Source organism: Pteropus vampyrus, unplaced genomic scaffold (genome assembly GCF_000151845.1).
Source record: "Pteropus vampyrus isolate Shadow unplaced genomic scaffold, Pvam_2.0 Scaffold107, whole genome shotgun sequence".
Lineage (NCBI taxonomy): Eukaryota > Metazoa > Chordata > Mammalia > Chiroptera > Pteropodidae > Pteropus > Pteropus vampyrus.
This window is the reverse complement of record NW_011888888.1, coordinates 216,871-231,887: the sequence shown is the minus strand read 5'-3', so window position 1 is coordinate 231,887 and position 15,017 is coordinate 216,871. Positions and strand designations below refer to the sequence as shown.

Genomic DNA, 15,017 nt, shown 5'->3' with positions numbered 1-15,017 from the left:
CCAACTTTGCTAAGGTATAGAAAATCATCATTTTAATAATTTTCTTGAATTCTAATTAATTTTTTTTTTAAGCCTACAGTACCCAGTATTCCTAGGTGGTCTCCCATCCAAATACTAACCAGGCCCAACCTTGCTTAGCTTCTAAAATTTTTTCAATAGTGAAACCTAAAATGGGTCATGAAAAAAATTTAACTTCAAACAGTGATGGCAAAGGTACAAAGAAATCTTTTCAATGAAATCCTTTGATTTATTCTTTTCTTCCTACTCTTTTCTCTTTTCCTTATTTTGCAGTTTTCATGGAAGAGAAGCTACTGAAAATAAGGCCTCCCTTCATCTATTTTTTGGTTCCTTTTTTATCTCAGTTAATTAGTTAAGGCAGGAAGTATTCTTTCATTGCTGTTCTTGTGAAAAAAGGCAAAAACGTGATCTTAACAATGAATGTTTACAGCTGATTAGTTCAGAAGAGTAGTGTTAATGAGGCCAACCAAGGTCAAGGAATGCTATTTCTTCCAGAGCCTGCTAACCACCTGATGCTTCACAGTTATAATCTTTGAATCAAAAGTATCATATTTGTATAGTGACATCACAATATTAATCTAAAAAGCTATTCAACACCACAAAAAGCTATTGTGTTCTTCCAAAGATAAAAATCATCAGGATGCAAACCAAAAAGAAATAAGAAACAGAAGGGCCATCTGTTGATACTCTAAGAATGCAGTAATGAAAAATGAAATTTACAAAATCAAAAATATATCTCACATAGTATTTAACCCAAGTACATGGTAAATAAAGATTTCAATGCAATTTTAATGTGCTTTGCCAACCTAGTCTGATTCTTACTTGTATGAATGTTACAACTGCAATATATACATCTTAATGCACTAGCTAAAAAATGTAAAAACATACCATAAGCACAAATATGTGAGAACTGGTTACTCAAAAAATTTTAGTCATAAAAGAATAACCCCTCAGTTACAAAATAAAATCTCTATAAATGCAGAATCATAAGCAACATTTTATTTGAGATTGGAAGCAAACTTTAACAGATTAAGACATCAAAGTATTCTCATTTGAACATGCTGGCTTAATCTTCCAAACAAAGACTATTTTACTGAGTATCAATCATCAAAACAATGTTTTAAAATTTACCTATGCTATAATCAGGGAAATACAAGACAAATGGCTCAAAGCATCCGGTATTTGGACGAAACTTTTCCCAAACAATTTCACTGAGAAAGATAACAGTCACATTTCTGTGGGTCTGTAAAGAAAAAGAAATGAAAGTAACTGCATTTAAAAATCTTAATCAGAGCACTAATTCCATCTGAATTTTTCTTTCAAATAAATACAACAAAGTTGTAACATATAACAAATTATTTGCATGTTAATAAGCCATATTTAGAAAACCTAATCAAGGAATTCATCCACTTGTAAATTTTCATAAATAATTACTTGGTGTTTCCATAAAACTTTTGGATTAATCAACCTTTCAGTTACCCATGAATGCTAGGACAGTTACCCAAGGACTTATTTTATAGAAATTAAGAAACACATTTGCTTGAATAATTAAGACAAAACCTTTTTATGGGAATTTTTGAAGAAATCATTAGCTTTCAATCAATAAACAAAAAAAAGGATAAACTTAACAGCTCTCATTAAAATGGCTACTGCAACCCAGAAAAAAATGAGTTGAAGAAAAACAGATGTTCCATACCATATAAACACATATTAGAAAATTTCTAAATTTTTTAAAGGTTATTTTCAAAGTATTAAGTAAAATTGATGAATATACATTAAAAACACAAACAAGTATGAGTATTCATATCTAAAACACCAGCATTAAGTAAACAGACATCTTTTGAAGTATATTTAAGAATTATAATTAGTATACCAGAAAGAACATTAAGAGAACAAGCTCACCATGTATGTTATCCTTCTGCAGAGCAGCCAAAAATGCCCTATGCATGCTAGTTGGGATTTATCAATAGATACCTCTGCCATTTTCAACACAGATTTTAATTTTTCCAATATTCTTTTTGATATCTCTCAAGTTGACAAAACCTGTTTTGTTCAACAACTATTCTTAGGATCCTATTTCAGAAATAAATTATAGCATACGCTGATGAAGATTTACTATTTATTGATTCTGAACTTATGTGTAATCTTATATTCCATATTTCATTATTTAGAAAAAAATTATTTTGGCTGCCAAAGAATTAATAATTCCACAAAAATCTAGCATCTTTATGAAAGGAAAAGATTTTTACTTTCAAATACTTTTTGTCTTATAAACTCATTAATTTTTAAGAATCCTTAAATTTATTTCTATAGAGATAAAAAAGTATGCTCTAACCACAATCATGATTCAAACCATTGAGTTGTTTTTGCTTTAAAATATGATTATCCAAAAGCATTTTATAAAATCAGTTTAAAAATACTGAAAAGTTTAAAAAAATGTATTTATCAGTCTGGAAGGATTTTAAGTTGCTAGTGGTTCATCTGAAAGTGTGTTCGATATACAATATCTATAATAATTTATACTTCATTTTACTCAGATAAATATTTAATATAAAAACACAAAATGTTTTTGCTATATTTCTCTTAAATGAGATACATTTTTAAAAATCAAGCATGTTTTCAGAAATATCAAAACAATTCTCTTTTCTGGTAGAGTACAGATTACTGTGAATCTTTTAATTTTCTTCAGTTTCCATAATTAAAACTAAAAAAAAAAATGTGAAAGGCCTAAAGACTGTGCAGGGACACAAAATCACCATTACTGGGCATGAAGGGAAAAACTAGGGTAAGTGATACTGGAAGGGCAAGGAGACAGACAGCAAGCAGCACTCTGGATACCAGACGGAGTCCTAGACCAACGCAACAGGAAGCAGCAGATATGAATGCCAAAAAAAAAATATATATATATATACAAACACAATAAAATAATGAAAGAGAGGAGGAGACAACTGCTCAAACAAGACAGGTCCCTGATCTCAGCAGTAAGATGCCAAGAGTTAATCAAACTGGGAAAAGCTAGACTGTGTGAGGACACTTCCAGGATAAGCTACTGAGAGCTACACTTAATCTTCTTCCGTCCTCTCCATATTGGCCCTGGAAAACTATTACTAAAAGTGAATTTTAGGCATTGGCCTTAGGCACACCATGATTTCAGTGGCACTTGGAAAGCCTTCCCAAACTTTTAACAGCTTCTCAAATTTGAGTAATGCATTTAATTTTTCAAAGGTGAAAATGCTCTAAGCACTATCTCCCCAAATAGTTAATTTTTATTATAATGTTATTTAATATTTAAATAATATAGACAGAAAACTACGTAGTTTTCTGTAATGTAGACAGAAAACTATTTATGGTCAAAACATTCACAAAATTGTAGAACCAAAATAAATCTATAAGTTAAATACAAAACTAGAAAAATCAATAAAATTTAAATTAACATTAACTGAAAATGATGAACAGTACTGTTTGTTCAAATTAAATTTTTGCTCACTTTGTGAACATGGTTCTAAAGGAAACGGCCACAGTTCTTTTGAGTTTAGCATTCCTATACCAACTGGTATGGTGAACAGTGAATTCTCTCATCAATTTTCTTTATTTAAACTACTGTAAAACTGTAAAATGTTTTTGCCATAATATTATTTGGCTTTCACCTGACACATATTAAAAAATATGCCTGCTCTTTTCCCAAGTCATGACAATTAGAGTGGCATTAATGCTGTTTGGTGCCAACACAACTGTAAATTGACATAGAAAGCTGGTTCTGACAGAGTGGCCACGATATAGAAATTGAGATGAACCAAAGTAGACGTACCATTCTTTTTTTAGATTACTGAAATGAAAAGAAAAATTTAAATTCTTGCAGAAAGTCAGTCTAGTCCATTGCCACTTACTCTAGCAAACACCTAAAATCTTTTCATAGAAAGCAGTGTTAGTCACTTACAATTAGAAATAAAAAGGTAAAACAATTGAAGAATAAATGTTATCAAGTCATAAATTAACTTTGAAAAAAGGCTAATTGCACTCAGAATAGAGAAATGCAAATTAATATCATATTAAGATATCATTTCTCACCTATCAGATTAGCAAAAGGAAAAAAGTTGACAACACAATCTACTGATTAGGCCATAGGTGAAAAAGTCATTACTTACCAATTCTTGTAACCTAAGAAACCCAGGCAAAATATTCGCTTCCATATCTCTTAGATACTCTGCTTTATCTAGAACCTTATTAAAAAAAAAATGTGGCATCAAAATCAATTTGCAACGCCCTTTACAAAACATTTACAATTATGTTACAAATATTAAAAATATTAATAATGCACAATTCAAGAACTGAACTTTCCATGTTAAAAAGTTATAACATGAATTTTTAATGCTATTTACATTTGTGGAAGACATTTTAAATAAGTCAAATAAGTTTAAAAAATAGACTACTTATGACATGTTTTAACTCAAATTTCTAAATAGAAAATGAGTTATAGCTGTATTTAAAAGGTTTACTTCACAAGTAGGTAAACTATAGAAAAGATAATGATGCGAGATACTCTAAGGACATTTTCTTAGGTGTATAAGAAATACAACCATGTGCATTTTTTATTCCATTTGATAATAAATGTCCACTGTGAACCAAAAGTTACTACTCCTTCTGACGAGAGAGGGAAATTCTGAATTTCACCATGTAAAACTTTTCTTGCGTGAACTTTAACTGCATGCTACACCCTGTTTAACTAGATAACAGATCATGCTAAGTTAAAATTTTTGTTCAGTGTTACGACAATGTTATTGGGATTATGTTTTTTAAAAAGATACTTATTTTTTAGAGATATCTAGGATACATACTATATACAAAGAGTACACACATATAGATTAATAAATGAATATATATGATATACATATACAGTAGAATAAATATATAAAACATATTTTTATGGATGACATGATGTGATTCAGGGAACAATGAACGGGGTACAAATGACACAAAAGTATGGCCACATGTTAATAATTATTAAAGCTGGGTGATGGGTTTATTTGGATACACTATACTATTGTTTATATGTTTGGTTTCCATTAAAAAATAATGAAAATTTAAAAACCTGTTTGAAGAGGTCATCAATCAGTCCATAAAAAAAAAAAATTCAGTCTTAAAATCAGTACTTAAAACATTTATTCTTTTATCCAAAGAAAACCAAAACAATAATTCGTAAAGGTCTATGCACTCAAATATTCATGGCAGCACAATTTACAATAGCCAAGATAGGGAAGCAACCTAAATGCCCATCAACAGACAACTGGATAAAGAAATTATGGTTCATATATACAATGGAATATTACTCAGCCATTAAAAAAAAAATGAAATACCATTTGCAATGACATGGATGGACCGAGAATGAAAGAAGTCAGAGAAAGATAAATACCATATGATTTCAATTATATGCGGAATCTAAGGAACGAAAAGAACAAACTTATCAAAAATAGACTCACAAATATAGTGGACAATTTGATGAGGGACAGAGAGGAGAGGGGTTGAGGAGTTGGGAGAATGGGTTTAAGGGTTAAAGTGCAAATTAGTAGTTGATAGTTGGTCACGGGGATGGGGAGCACGGCAGAAGGAATGCAGTTAGCATTAATATGATGGCTATGTGGAGGGCCGAGGGAGGAAGCAATTGGAGGGGTCGTTTTATGAACTACATAAATGTCTAACCAATGTACTGTATACTTCAAACTAATTTAAATAAATAAATTTTTGAAAAAAACATTTACTCTAACATTTTTTACTTTTTGTTATAGAAATTTTAAAATATACACAAAAGTAGGAAGATTGGTACCATGAATTCCCATATATATTTCACCCAACTCCAACAAACATCAACATATGGTCAATCTTGTTTCTTCTATCCACCCCCGACCTTTCCCTCCACTATCTTGCTGGATAATTTAAAGCAAATCCCAGACGTACCATTCTCCATAAAAAAGTCAGTGTGCAGCTATAAAAAATCAGGACTTTTTTAAAAAAAACATAACCACAGTATCACTATCATGCCTAAAAAATTAAACAATATTCCTTAATATCATCTATTAACCAGTATTCAAATTTCCTCACTTGTTCCATAAATGTCTTCTTAGGGTTAGTTTATGAGTCAGGATCCTAAAAGGTCCATATATTACATTTTATTATATTTGGTTTGTCATCTAAGTTTGTTTTCAATAACAGTTCCACCAACCCTTTTTGTTTCCTTGTTATTTATTAGTTAAAAGAAATCCGGTCACTTGCCATATGGAATTTTCCACATTCTGGATTGGCTGACTACATTTCCGTGATGTTCTTAAAGCCCCTATATTTACTTTAAAATAACTGGTAGATCCAGACTTTTGATCAGATTCAGGTTCGAGTTTTGGACAAGAATACTTCACAAATGGTGCTGTATATTTCTTCTTGAATTATATCAACAAGCATATAATACCTGTTGTCTCCCTTTTTTGTGATGTTAAGATTGACTGAAAGGTTCAAGTGTTGTCAGCCTGATTCATCCACTATAAAGTTCTCCAACAGCTTTTCACCTAATGATTTCAGCATCAACTGATGATCGCTGCCTATGTACATTACTAATTAGAGACTGTGATTATTAATTAGGGATTATTAATTAGGGACTGCAAAACTATAATCTTCTATGACTTTCTGCATTTATTAAAGGACGTTTTTCTAGAAAGAAGCTTCCTTCATCCCCTATTTGACTACCCAGAAATAAAGTTCACACAGGACAAGAGGGATAAATGCCTGATTTTTTCCCTTTATGTACCACTTTTCAGAATGAGTGTGTGCCTGTATTAACTTTCTGTGGTTGCTATAACACATCACTACAAATTTGGTGGCTTAGACTAAAAATTTATTTTTTCACAGTTCTGGAAACCCAAAGTCTGAAATGAGTTTCACTGGGCCAAAATCAAGGTGTTGGCAGGGTCATATTACCTTCTACTTTCTTAGTAACTTTCAAGTAAGTATATAATACAGTATTATTAACTACAGTCACTATGTTCTACATTAGAATCCCCAGAACTTATTCATCTTATAACTAGAAGCCTGTACCCTTTAACCAACATCTCCCATTTCCCTTACCTTCTAGCCCCTGGGTATCTACCATTCTACTCTGTTTCTATAAGCTTAGCTTTTTTAAATTCCACATGTGAGATCATAAGTATTTGTCTTTCTCTTTCACTTGGCATAACGCCCTCAAGATCCATCCATTTTGTCGCAATGGTTGAATTTCCTTCCTTCTAATGGCTGAATAATCCTCCACTGGGAAAAATAATCTAAACTGAGCTTATTCAAAATGGAGTCAAAGCCACCATTCTGGAGGAACTGCCTAGCACATCTTGTTCTTGAATCTTTGTACTTGGGCTAAAATCCAAAGGTCTAAAATCAACATTGTTTTAAAAAGAACTGTTTGTAAAGCCAGCAGGAAAGGGGACCATCCTGACCACAAGGACTGATGATTATGGACTCTCTATCTGAAGACAGAATCAGTGACCAATCACATATAGCCAAGAGTAGCTCAGCCTATGCACCATAAGAATTCTTTTTTTATTTTTTAAATTTTTATTATGGTGACATAGGTTAACAAAACCCAGTTAAGCTTCAGGTGTAAAATTCAACAGTAAGGCATATATATATATTGCATTGTGTATTCATCATCCATAGATTTCTGTCAGCACATATTTGACCTCTTTTACCTCATCTACTGTTCCCCCCTCCCCCGGCCCCCACCCTCTGGTAACCACTTTTTGTTTAATCCTTTCCCTTCCTCATAAAAACCCTTTGCTTTCATCCTGTATTCGGGACACCATCTGGTTTTTTGACTAAATCTATGCTACCCAAATCCAAATTGCAATTCTTTGCTACCCAAATAAATACTTCTGGCTTCTGAATTTAGGTTTTAATTTTAGGTTTACAATATATATTTTCATCCACTGATGGCCATTTAGGTTGTTTCTGTATTTTGGCTATTGTGAATGATGCTGTAATGAACATGAGAATGCATATATCTCTTTGAGAACCTGATTTCATTTCCTTTGAATATATATCCATAAATAAGATTGCTAGATCATATGGTAGTTCTCTATTTTAATTTCTGAGAAACTTCCACACTATTTTTCATAGTAGCTGTACCAATTTACAGTGCATAAGCATTCCCTTTTCCTCACATCCTTGCCAACACTTGTTATCTCTTGTCTTTTTGACAATAGCCATTCTAACAGGTGTGAGGAGATATCTCATTGTGGCTTTGATTTGCCTTTCCCTGATGATTAGTGATGTCAAGAACCTCTTCATGGACCAGTTGGCCATTGGATATCATCTTTGGAAAAATGTCTATTAAGTTCCTCTGCCCATTTTTTAATCAGATTGTTTTTTTTGCTACTGAGTTATATGAGTTCCTTATATATTTTAAATGTTAACCCCCTTATCAGACATATGATTTGCAAATAGTTTCTCTCATCCGTCTTTTCATCATTTTGTTGATGGTTTCTTTTGCTGTGCAGAAGCTTTTTAATTTGATGTAGTCCCAGTTGATTATTTTTGGTTATTATTTATGTTGCCTTTGCTTTTGGTGTCAAATCCAAAAAAATAATGGCAAGACTGATATAAAGGAGATTTCTTCCTATTTTCTTCAAGGAGTTTTATAGTTTCAGGTCTCATGTTAAAGTGTTTAATACATTTTGAGTTAATTTTGTGCATATTTTAAGACAATGGTCATTTCATTCTTTCACATGTGACTATCCAGTTTTTCCAACAACAATTACTGAAGAGACTGTCCTTTCCCCATTGTATATTCTTGGCTCTTTTGTCATAAATTAATTGACCTTGTATATGTGGGTTTATTTCTGGGGTCTCTATCTGTTCCATTGATCTATGTGTCTATTTTTATGCCAGTACCATACTGTTTTAATACTACAGCTTTAATACAGTTTAAAATCATGAAGTATGATGCTTCCAGCTTTCTCAGGATTTGTTCTTCTTTCTCAGAAATGCTTTGGCTATTCAGGGTCTTTTGTGATTCCATACAAATTTTAGAATTGTTTTTTCTATTTCCGCAAAAAATGCCATTGGAATTTTGATAGGGACTACACTAAATCTATAGATCACTTTGGGTAGTAAGGACATTTTAACAATATTAATTAATTTGATCCATGAGATCCTGTCTGTTTAAAATAACTTTAGTAGCAGTTGATAGTTTCCTAGTTTTCTATTATGGCAAGATGTTCTAGGTTCCTCTTGCACATTTTCTACTCAGAACTGAAATCACTCTTTTTCCAAAGAAAGCTGTTTTTTAAAAATCATTTATACTTTATTAATAAATCTTATTGCAAATTATAATTATTTAAATTAGGAATAGAATTAAAATGTAGGGGATGTTGTTTCCCCAAATAGTACAAATTGTTTTATATCTGTTTTATTAATAGACGGCTTGAAACGATGAGTAATCAACCTAAGATATCTCATTCCTAATTAGTTTAGACAAAATAAAACTAAATTGTTTAGTGCTAAAAAGGTATAAGTTAGTTTTCCCACTATGTAGTCCCATTATGCAATTTCCCATCAATCTCCATTTAGATAACTCTCTGATTTAGGACACAGATTAATTCAAATAAATTGGTCAATTTTTATGTCCATTTTAATACAAAACACAAAGCTGCGCTGTAAATTAATAGTTCATCCTGATTTGATATAGGTGACCACTGTAATTAATGATTTTATGGTATTCTAATAAATTATTCTTTTTTTAAAGCAATTATCAGATAAGTAATATTCAGAGGAATAAAAATTTTAATTCAGATCCAAGTATTTTTCTTAATAATCTATACAAAGGCTTTCTAACACTCTCGATTTGTAAACTAGTTTACTGACTAGAAAACATTCTCAGCCACCTTTATGTATTACTTCCTAAGTACCAAAGATTCCCAATTCATATGTTAGATATCTGAACAGTCTATAGATTTAGTCCAAAAAATTGTTCTACATTAAATATCTGCAAAATGATCCACTCTCAACATATAGTCAACTAACAAATACTGAATGCCTCCCTTGATCCATTGGGCCTGAAAAATGAGTAGAGCCCTAATTACTCCTCAGAGCTGTTTTTAGAATACTGATTCTCCCTCCTCCCTAAAGACAACTAGCTCTGAAATTCTACTTGTTGAAGTCATCCACATATTCTTGTGTCATTCCTCCTCATTCTTTAAGTATTACGGCTTCTATCACTTCTCTAATACAACTCCTGTATTTTTTGGATATTCAAACCCACATAAATGACCCCCTTCTGATATGGGGACTTAGTTCTTTAAATTCCTCTACACTGATGATCTTGTCTCCTACTAAATTTAGTGAAAAACAAACATTTTCTAGATCACTGCTTTTTGAAGTGTGATGTGTGACCCCTTGGGGCAGGGGGACGGGGATGGTGGTGGTGATCCCTGACACCTTTTCAGGAGATTGGCAAAGTCAAAACTATTTTCATAATAATATTAAGATATGATTTGCCTTTTTTACCATGTTGACATTTGCACTGATAGTGCAAAAGCAAAGGTGGGTTAAACTAGAGCCTCCTTAGCATAAATCAAGGTGGTAATGGTGCCAAACTATACTAGTTGCTGTATTCTTCACTATGCACTTGCATTTTTTAAAAAACAGATTTCCACTTCTGAGAAGATGGAGATATACTTTTTCCCTCAGAGCCAGAAGAATGGCAACTCACCCCAGAGAGTAACTGCCTGACTTGTCTTTTGCCTCACATATCCCAGGTGTGGAAATGAAGCAGCAGCAATACAGAAAGGCCCACGAGCATAGATCAAAAAAGCCTCAACAAAAACCTGCTCTCTCTGGCCAAAAGACAGGAAAGAGCAGCTTAGCGAGACTTCCAGGACACTGCACTCTCCAAGTTTTCTTTGAACACCACTGATTTCTTCTGCCTCCTCATTTGTTCTTCTTTATCTCCTGAACACTGGAGTGCCACAGGGCTAGGTTACTGGACTTATCTCTTATTTAACTAATAAGACAATCTAGTAAGATAACTAATAAGACAATCTAACAGGAATAGTCAAACAGGAATTATTTCACTTTCAAGAAATATTCCATTAGAATATTTTTATTTCAGAGTTCTATCTCGGTGATCTAATCCAGTTTCACAGCTTATAGTACTACTATCTATACTTTTACAATTCCAAAATCCCCATCATGTTGGACCTCTCTTGACCTCAAACTCAAGACTTCAAGTGCCAATTCGACATCTCTACTTGGACTAACCACGCCCAAAACCAAAATCTTGATCACTTCTTCCCCGCCACAAAAATCCCCACCTGCTGTAGTTTTCTCTACTCAAATACTGACAATTTCATCTTTTCAGGTGCACACAAACTTTTGAGTCATCCTGACTTCTTTCTCTCCTCCACACTCAATTTTGATAGGTTTATCAGAAAATTCTGTCAATCTTAACTTCAAAATATATGCAGACCACTTCTTACCACCTTCATTACCACTACCTTGGTCTAAGCCAACATGTTTTGCCTAGATTATTAGAAATGCCTCTAAACTAATTGTATTGGATTCCTACGACTGCCACGACAAAGCGTCACAAACATGGTGACTTAAACAATGGAAGTTTATTGTTCTGAAAGATAGAAGTCCAAGATCTAGGTGTTGGCAAATCGATGCTTTGTCTGAAGGTGTTGGTGAAGAATCTGTTCCAGGCCTCTCTCCTAGCTTCCGCTAGTCCCTTGCTTGTGGCAGCATAACTCCAATCTTTACATGTGTGCATTCTCCAATCTTTACATGCATTCTCTCGTGTGCATGTCTGTCACCAAAATTTCCTTTTTCATAAGGACACTGGTCATTCTGGAATAGGAGCCCAATCTTCTCTAGTATGACTTCATCTTAATTAGAACTGCAATGACCCTATTTCCAAAAATGGTCATATTCTGAGATATTAGGAGTTAGAATTTCAACATAAGAATTTCTGGAGAAAAAATTCAATCCGTAACATTAGTCTACATGCTTCTACCCTTGAATCCTTCCATTGATTCTCAACATTACTCCCTTATTTAAATTACTCCAGTTACAATGTCTTCCCTGATATTCTTTGAATACACAAGGTATGCTCCAATCTCCTTTGGACCCTCACATTAATCTCTGCTTAGAATACTCTTATCAGATGTTTTCATAGTTTACCCCTCATTTCTTTCAGGTTTCAGTTAATTTATCATCATCTCAGTGAGATATTCTCTGTCTTCCCTATTTAGAAAAATAACTACTCTCCCTCACTCACTCGTTTCTCCCTTATTAATGTATCATATCTGACATACTTCACGTTAACTTGCTTATTATCTATCTTCCTCAACTAGACTATAATCAGCAAGCGGAAAGAAACTATTTGGTTACACGTTCTATCTCCAGTATCTAGAAGAGTGCCTCACATACAGGAAGTGCTCAATAAATATCTGTTGAATAAATAAATGAATGAAATTAAATGAGGAAGGAACTGTTTTCTATACATTTAAAGAGATACAAGAATAAATAAGATTTGGCTCTTTCAGTTAGTTTACAACTTACTGTTTTGATAAGGCTTTATGTTCAATTCCAATTCCAGAAATAATCATTTTTTTAAAAAGGTTAAGGTATTATTAAAAATTCACTACTGTAAAACATATTATGCATTTTCAATTAACTGCTAGTCACTTTCACATTGATATAACTACAATTCAGACTTAGCCAACATAAAATCAATTGATTTATCTTTCTCTACAAATTTACCCCAGATACAATTGACAAGTTTGACCTTTGCTGTCTCGCATTTATTCTTTTCTGCATCTCCTGCCCCAACTCTAGTCCAGACCCAAATTTCCTCTAATGTAAATAGCTACTCAAAACCATTCTAGCCTTCAGTCTTTCACCCCTTCCAATCCAACTATTCAACATGCCTTCAGAGTAATATTCCTAAAGCATATCTGCTGCTCTAAAATCTTCCTCTCACTACCTAGAAAATGAAACAAAGTGCCTTAGTATAGTTTTCAAGATATTCCGGATCTGCCACTACCTATCTTTCCAGTCTTCTTTTTCTCTCTTCACACTTATAACCCACTAAAACTATACAATTTGACATTCCCTGGCCTCCATTCCCATCTGCATGCCTTTGCTTATATAATTCCTCTATGTGAAATTCCTAATATTCAGTTTCTTCCTACAATATCCTAATCATTCTTTTATGACTATATCAAATGCTGTCACCTCTTAAAGCTGCCTAAGTCAGAGTTTGCATCTCATCGTTATCATTTATCACAGTCTACATGTAGTCATGTCAGTATTGTCAAACTGAAGCTCTCTTTGTATAAGAAATACATCTAAAACATTTTTGTATCCCAAAAGCACCTTGCATAGTATACCATACATAAGACTCTAAACAAATACATAGAAATTGAGCTAATAAACAAATTAGTTTTCAAATAAGAGATGAAATAATGGAATTAAATTACTTACAATATATACAGTCTGATCCTCAAGACTTTTAGCTTTGGTTACTTGTTTAAACAAGCGAACAAAGTCATTAAACGTGTCACAAGTTATTTGAGTAGAATGTCCATCCCCTGAAGAATTAAGACGATTCAACCTGTTTAAAATTTGTTCCAAAAGCAGCCTCAAGGTAAAGCATTCAACACAATTCACAAAGACATGTGGTAGCTGGAAACAAAACAAAACAAGTGTAAAGAGAAAACACACATACACAATAAAGGCTCTGCTGGATATTCCCCATTTGCCCTCCTAAACCTATATCTCACCATTTTCCCAACTGCTGTGTCCCAGGAGTCTGACCACTACACACTGCATCACCTAGACTCTCTTATATTCTAGCACTGATTGGATTCAGCCAATGAGAAGAACCAGCAGAAGACTGAAGGAGAGTGGTAAGGGAGAAGCTGAATATTTATTCCCTTGGTTCCCATCCTTACCCCTCAGAGGCCCACAGTTTGAAAGCAGCTACGACCTTTTACCAAAAGCCACAGCTCCAGTTGGGTAGCCCTTAGTTGAAGGCTATAGCTCTCGCTGGGATCTGGTAACAGCTCCTTTCTGCAGCCAGTTCTGGTTTGGGAGAGGTAAAAGCTCTCAATGCTTCACCATCCCTTACTGGTTCCCTTAACATTTCTTCATCATTGTAAAATAGTCCTTTCGTTAAACTCATTTCAATTATTTGAGTTTACCATTTGTTTCCTACAGAGATTCAAAGCAAACCTGTATTTTCCTATTAAAAAATTCTTATTAAGTAACCCATGTACATCTGACTGTTAAAATTCTTAGTGGAAATTTCATACTTAAAAGTTTAAGATAATACTCTTAATGATGAATAAACCTAGATCAAAAAAAGAATTTTAAGAGTTAGAAACTATAATAATACTATGAGGAATGAGAACTACCTCTTCATTTAGAGAACTATCAAAATTAAGATAATTCTGAAGTAACAAGGAAATTTAAGACTTGCTCACAAATATAGTCTGTTTTCAGGATGAAATCACAAAAGCAGTACTGATTATTCAGAGAAAGACACCTGTGGTATCTGGCACAAATAATGGAACCTATAACTATTTTTAGTTATAGCCTATAAATTTCACCCAATAATGAGGCTTTTCTTTCTCTGAGTAACGGTGTAACTAAGGCTACATTATATATACTAAGGCACAATTTCACCAGCATTTACTGTCCTCCCTTACCCCACCAGAGTTCACAAGATCTCCATTATGAATAAATGTCTTGCTTACTACTATCTCTAAAGGCATGACCTTTAATGGCAGCATATTCTAAGTGCCTCTCTGTGTACCTGTACCAAAAGTAGTAATCATCATCATTTATTACAATGACTAAATAGCAGCAAAAATTATAATGTGTTAAAAAATGACATATATCTCCTAAATATGTAACTTCCTTATTTGGTTTTCATGCCTTTCTATTAGACAGACAGACAGACA

The 15,017-nt window shown here is 33.1% G+C and overlaps 1 protein-coding gene across 12 annotated transcripts in view; it reads right to left on the bottom strand.

Moving 5' to 3' along the window:
- Positions 1 to 15,017, bottom strand: part of ORC5 (origin recognition complex subunit 5) — a 275,932-nt gene that overhangs the window by 255,905 nt on the left and 5,010 nt on the right. For all 12 annotated transcript variants that reach the window (XM_023533633.1, XM_023533636.1, XM_011365190.2 and 9 more), the window contains exons 3-5: positions 13,537 to 13,737; positions 4,164 to 4,238; positions 1,150 to 1,261 (exon numbers count right to left, since the gene is read on the bottom strand). In XM_023533633.1, coding sequence (XP_023389401.1) covers positions 1,150 to 1,261; positions 4,164 to 4,238; positions 13,537 to 13,737 — 388 coding nt within the window. The remainder of the gene's footprint in view (positions 1 to 1,149; positions 1,262 to 4,163; positions 4,239 to 13,536; positions 13,738 to 15,017) is intronic.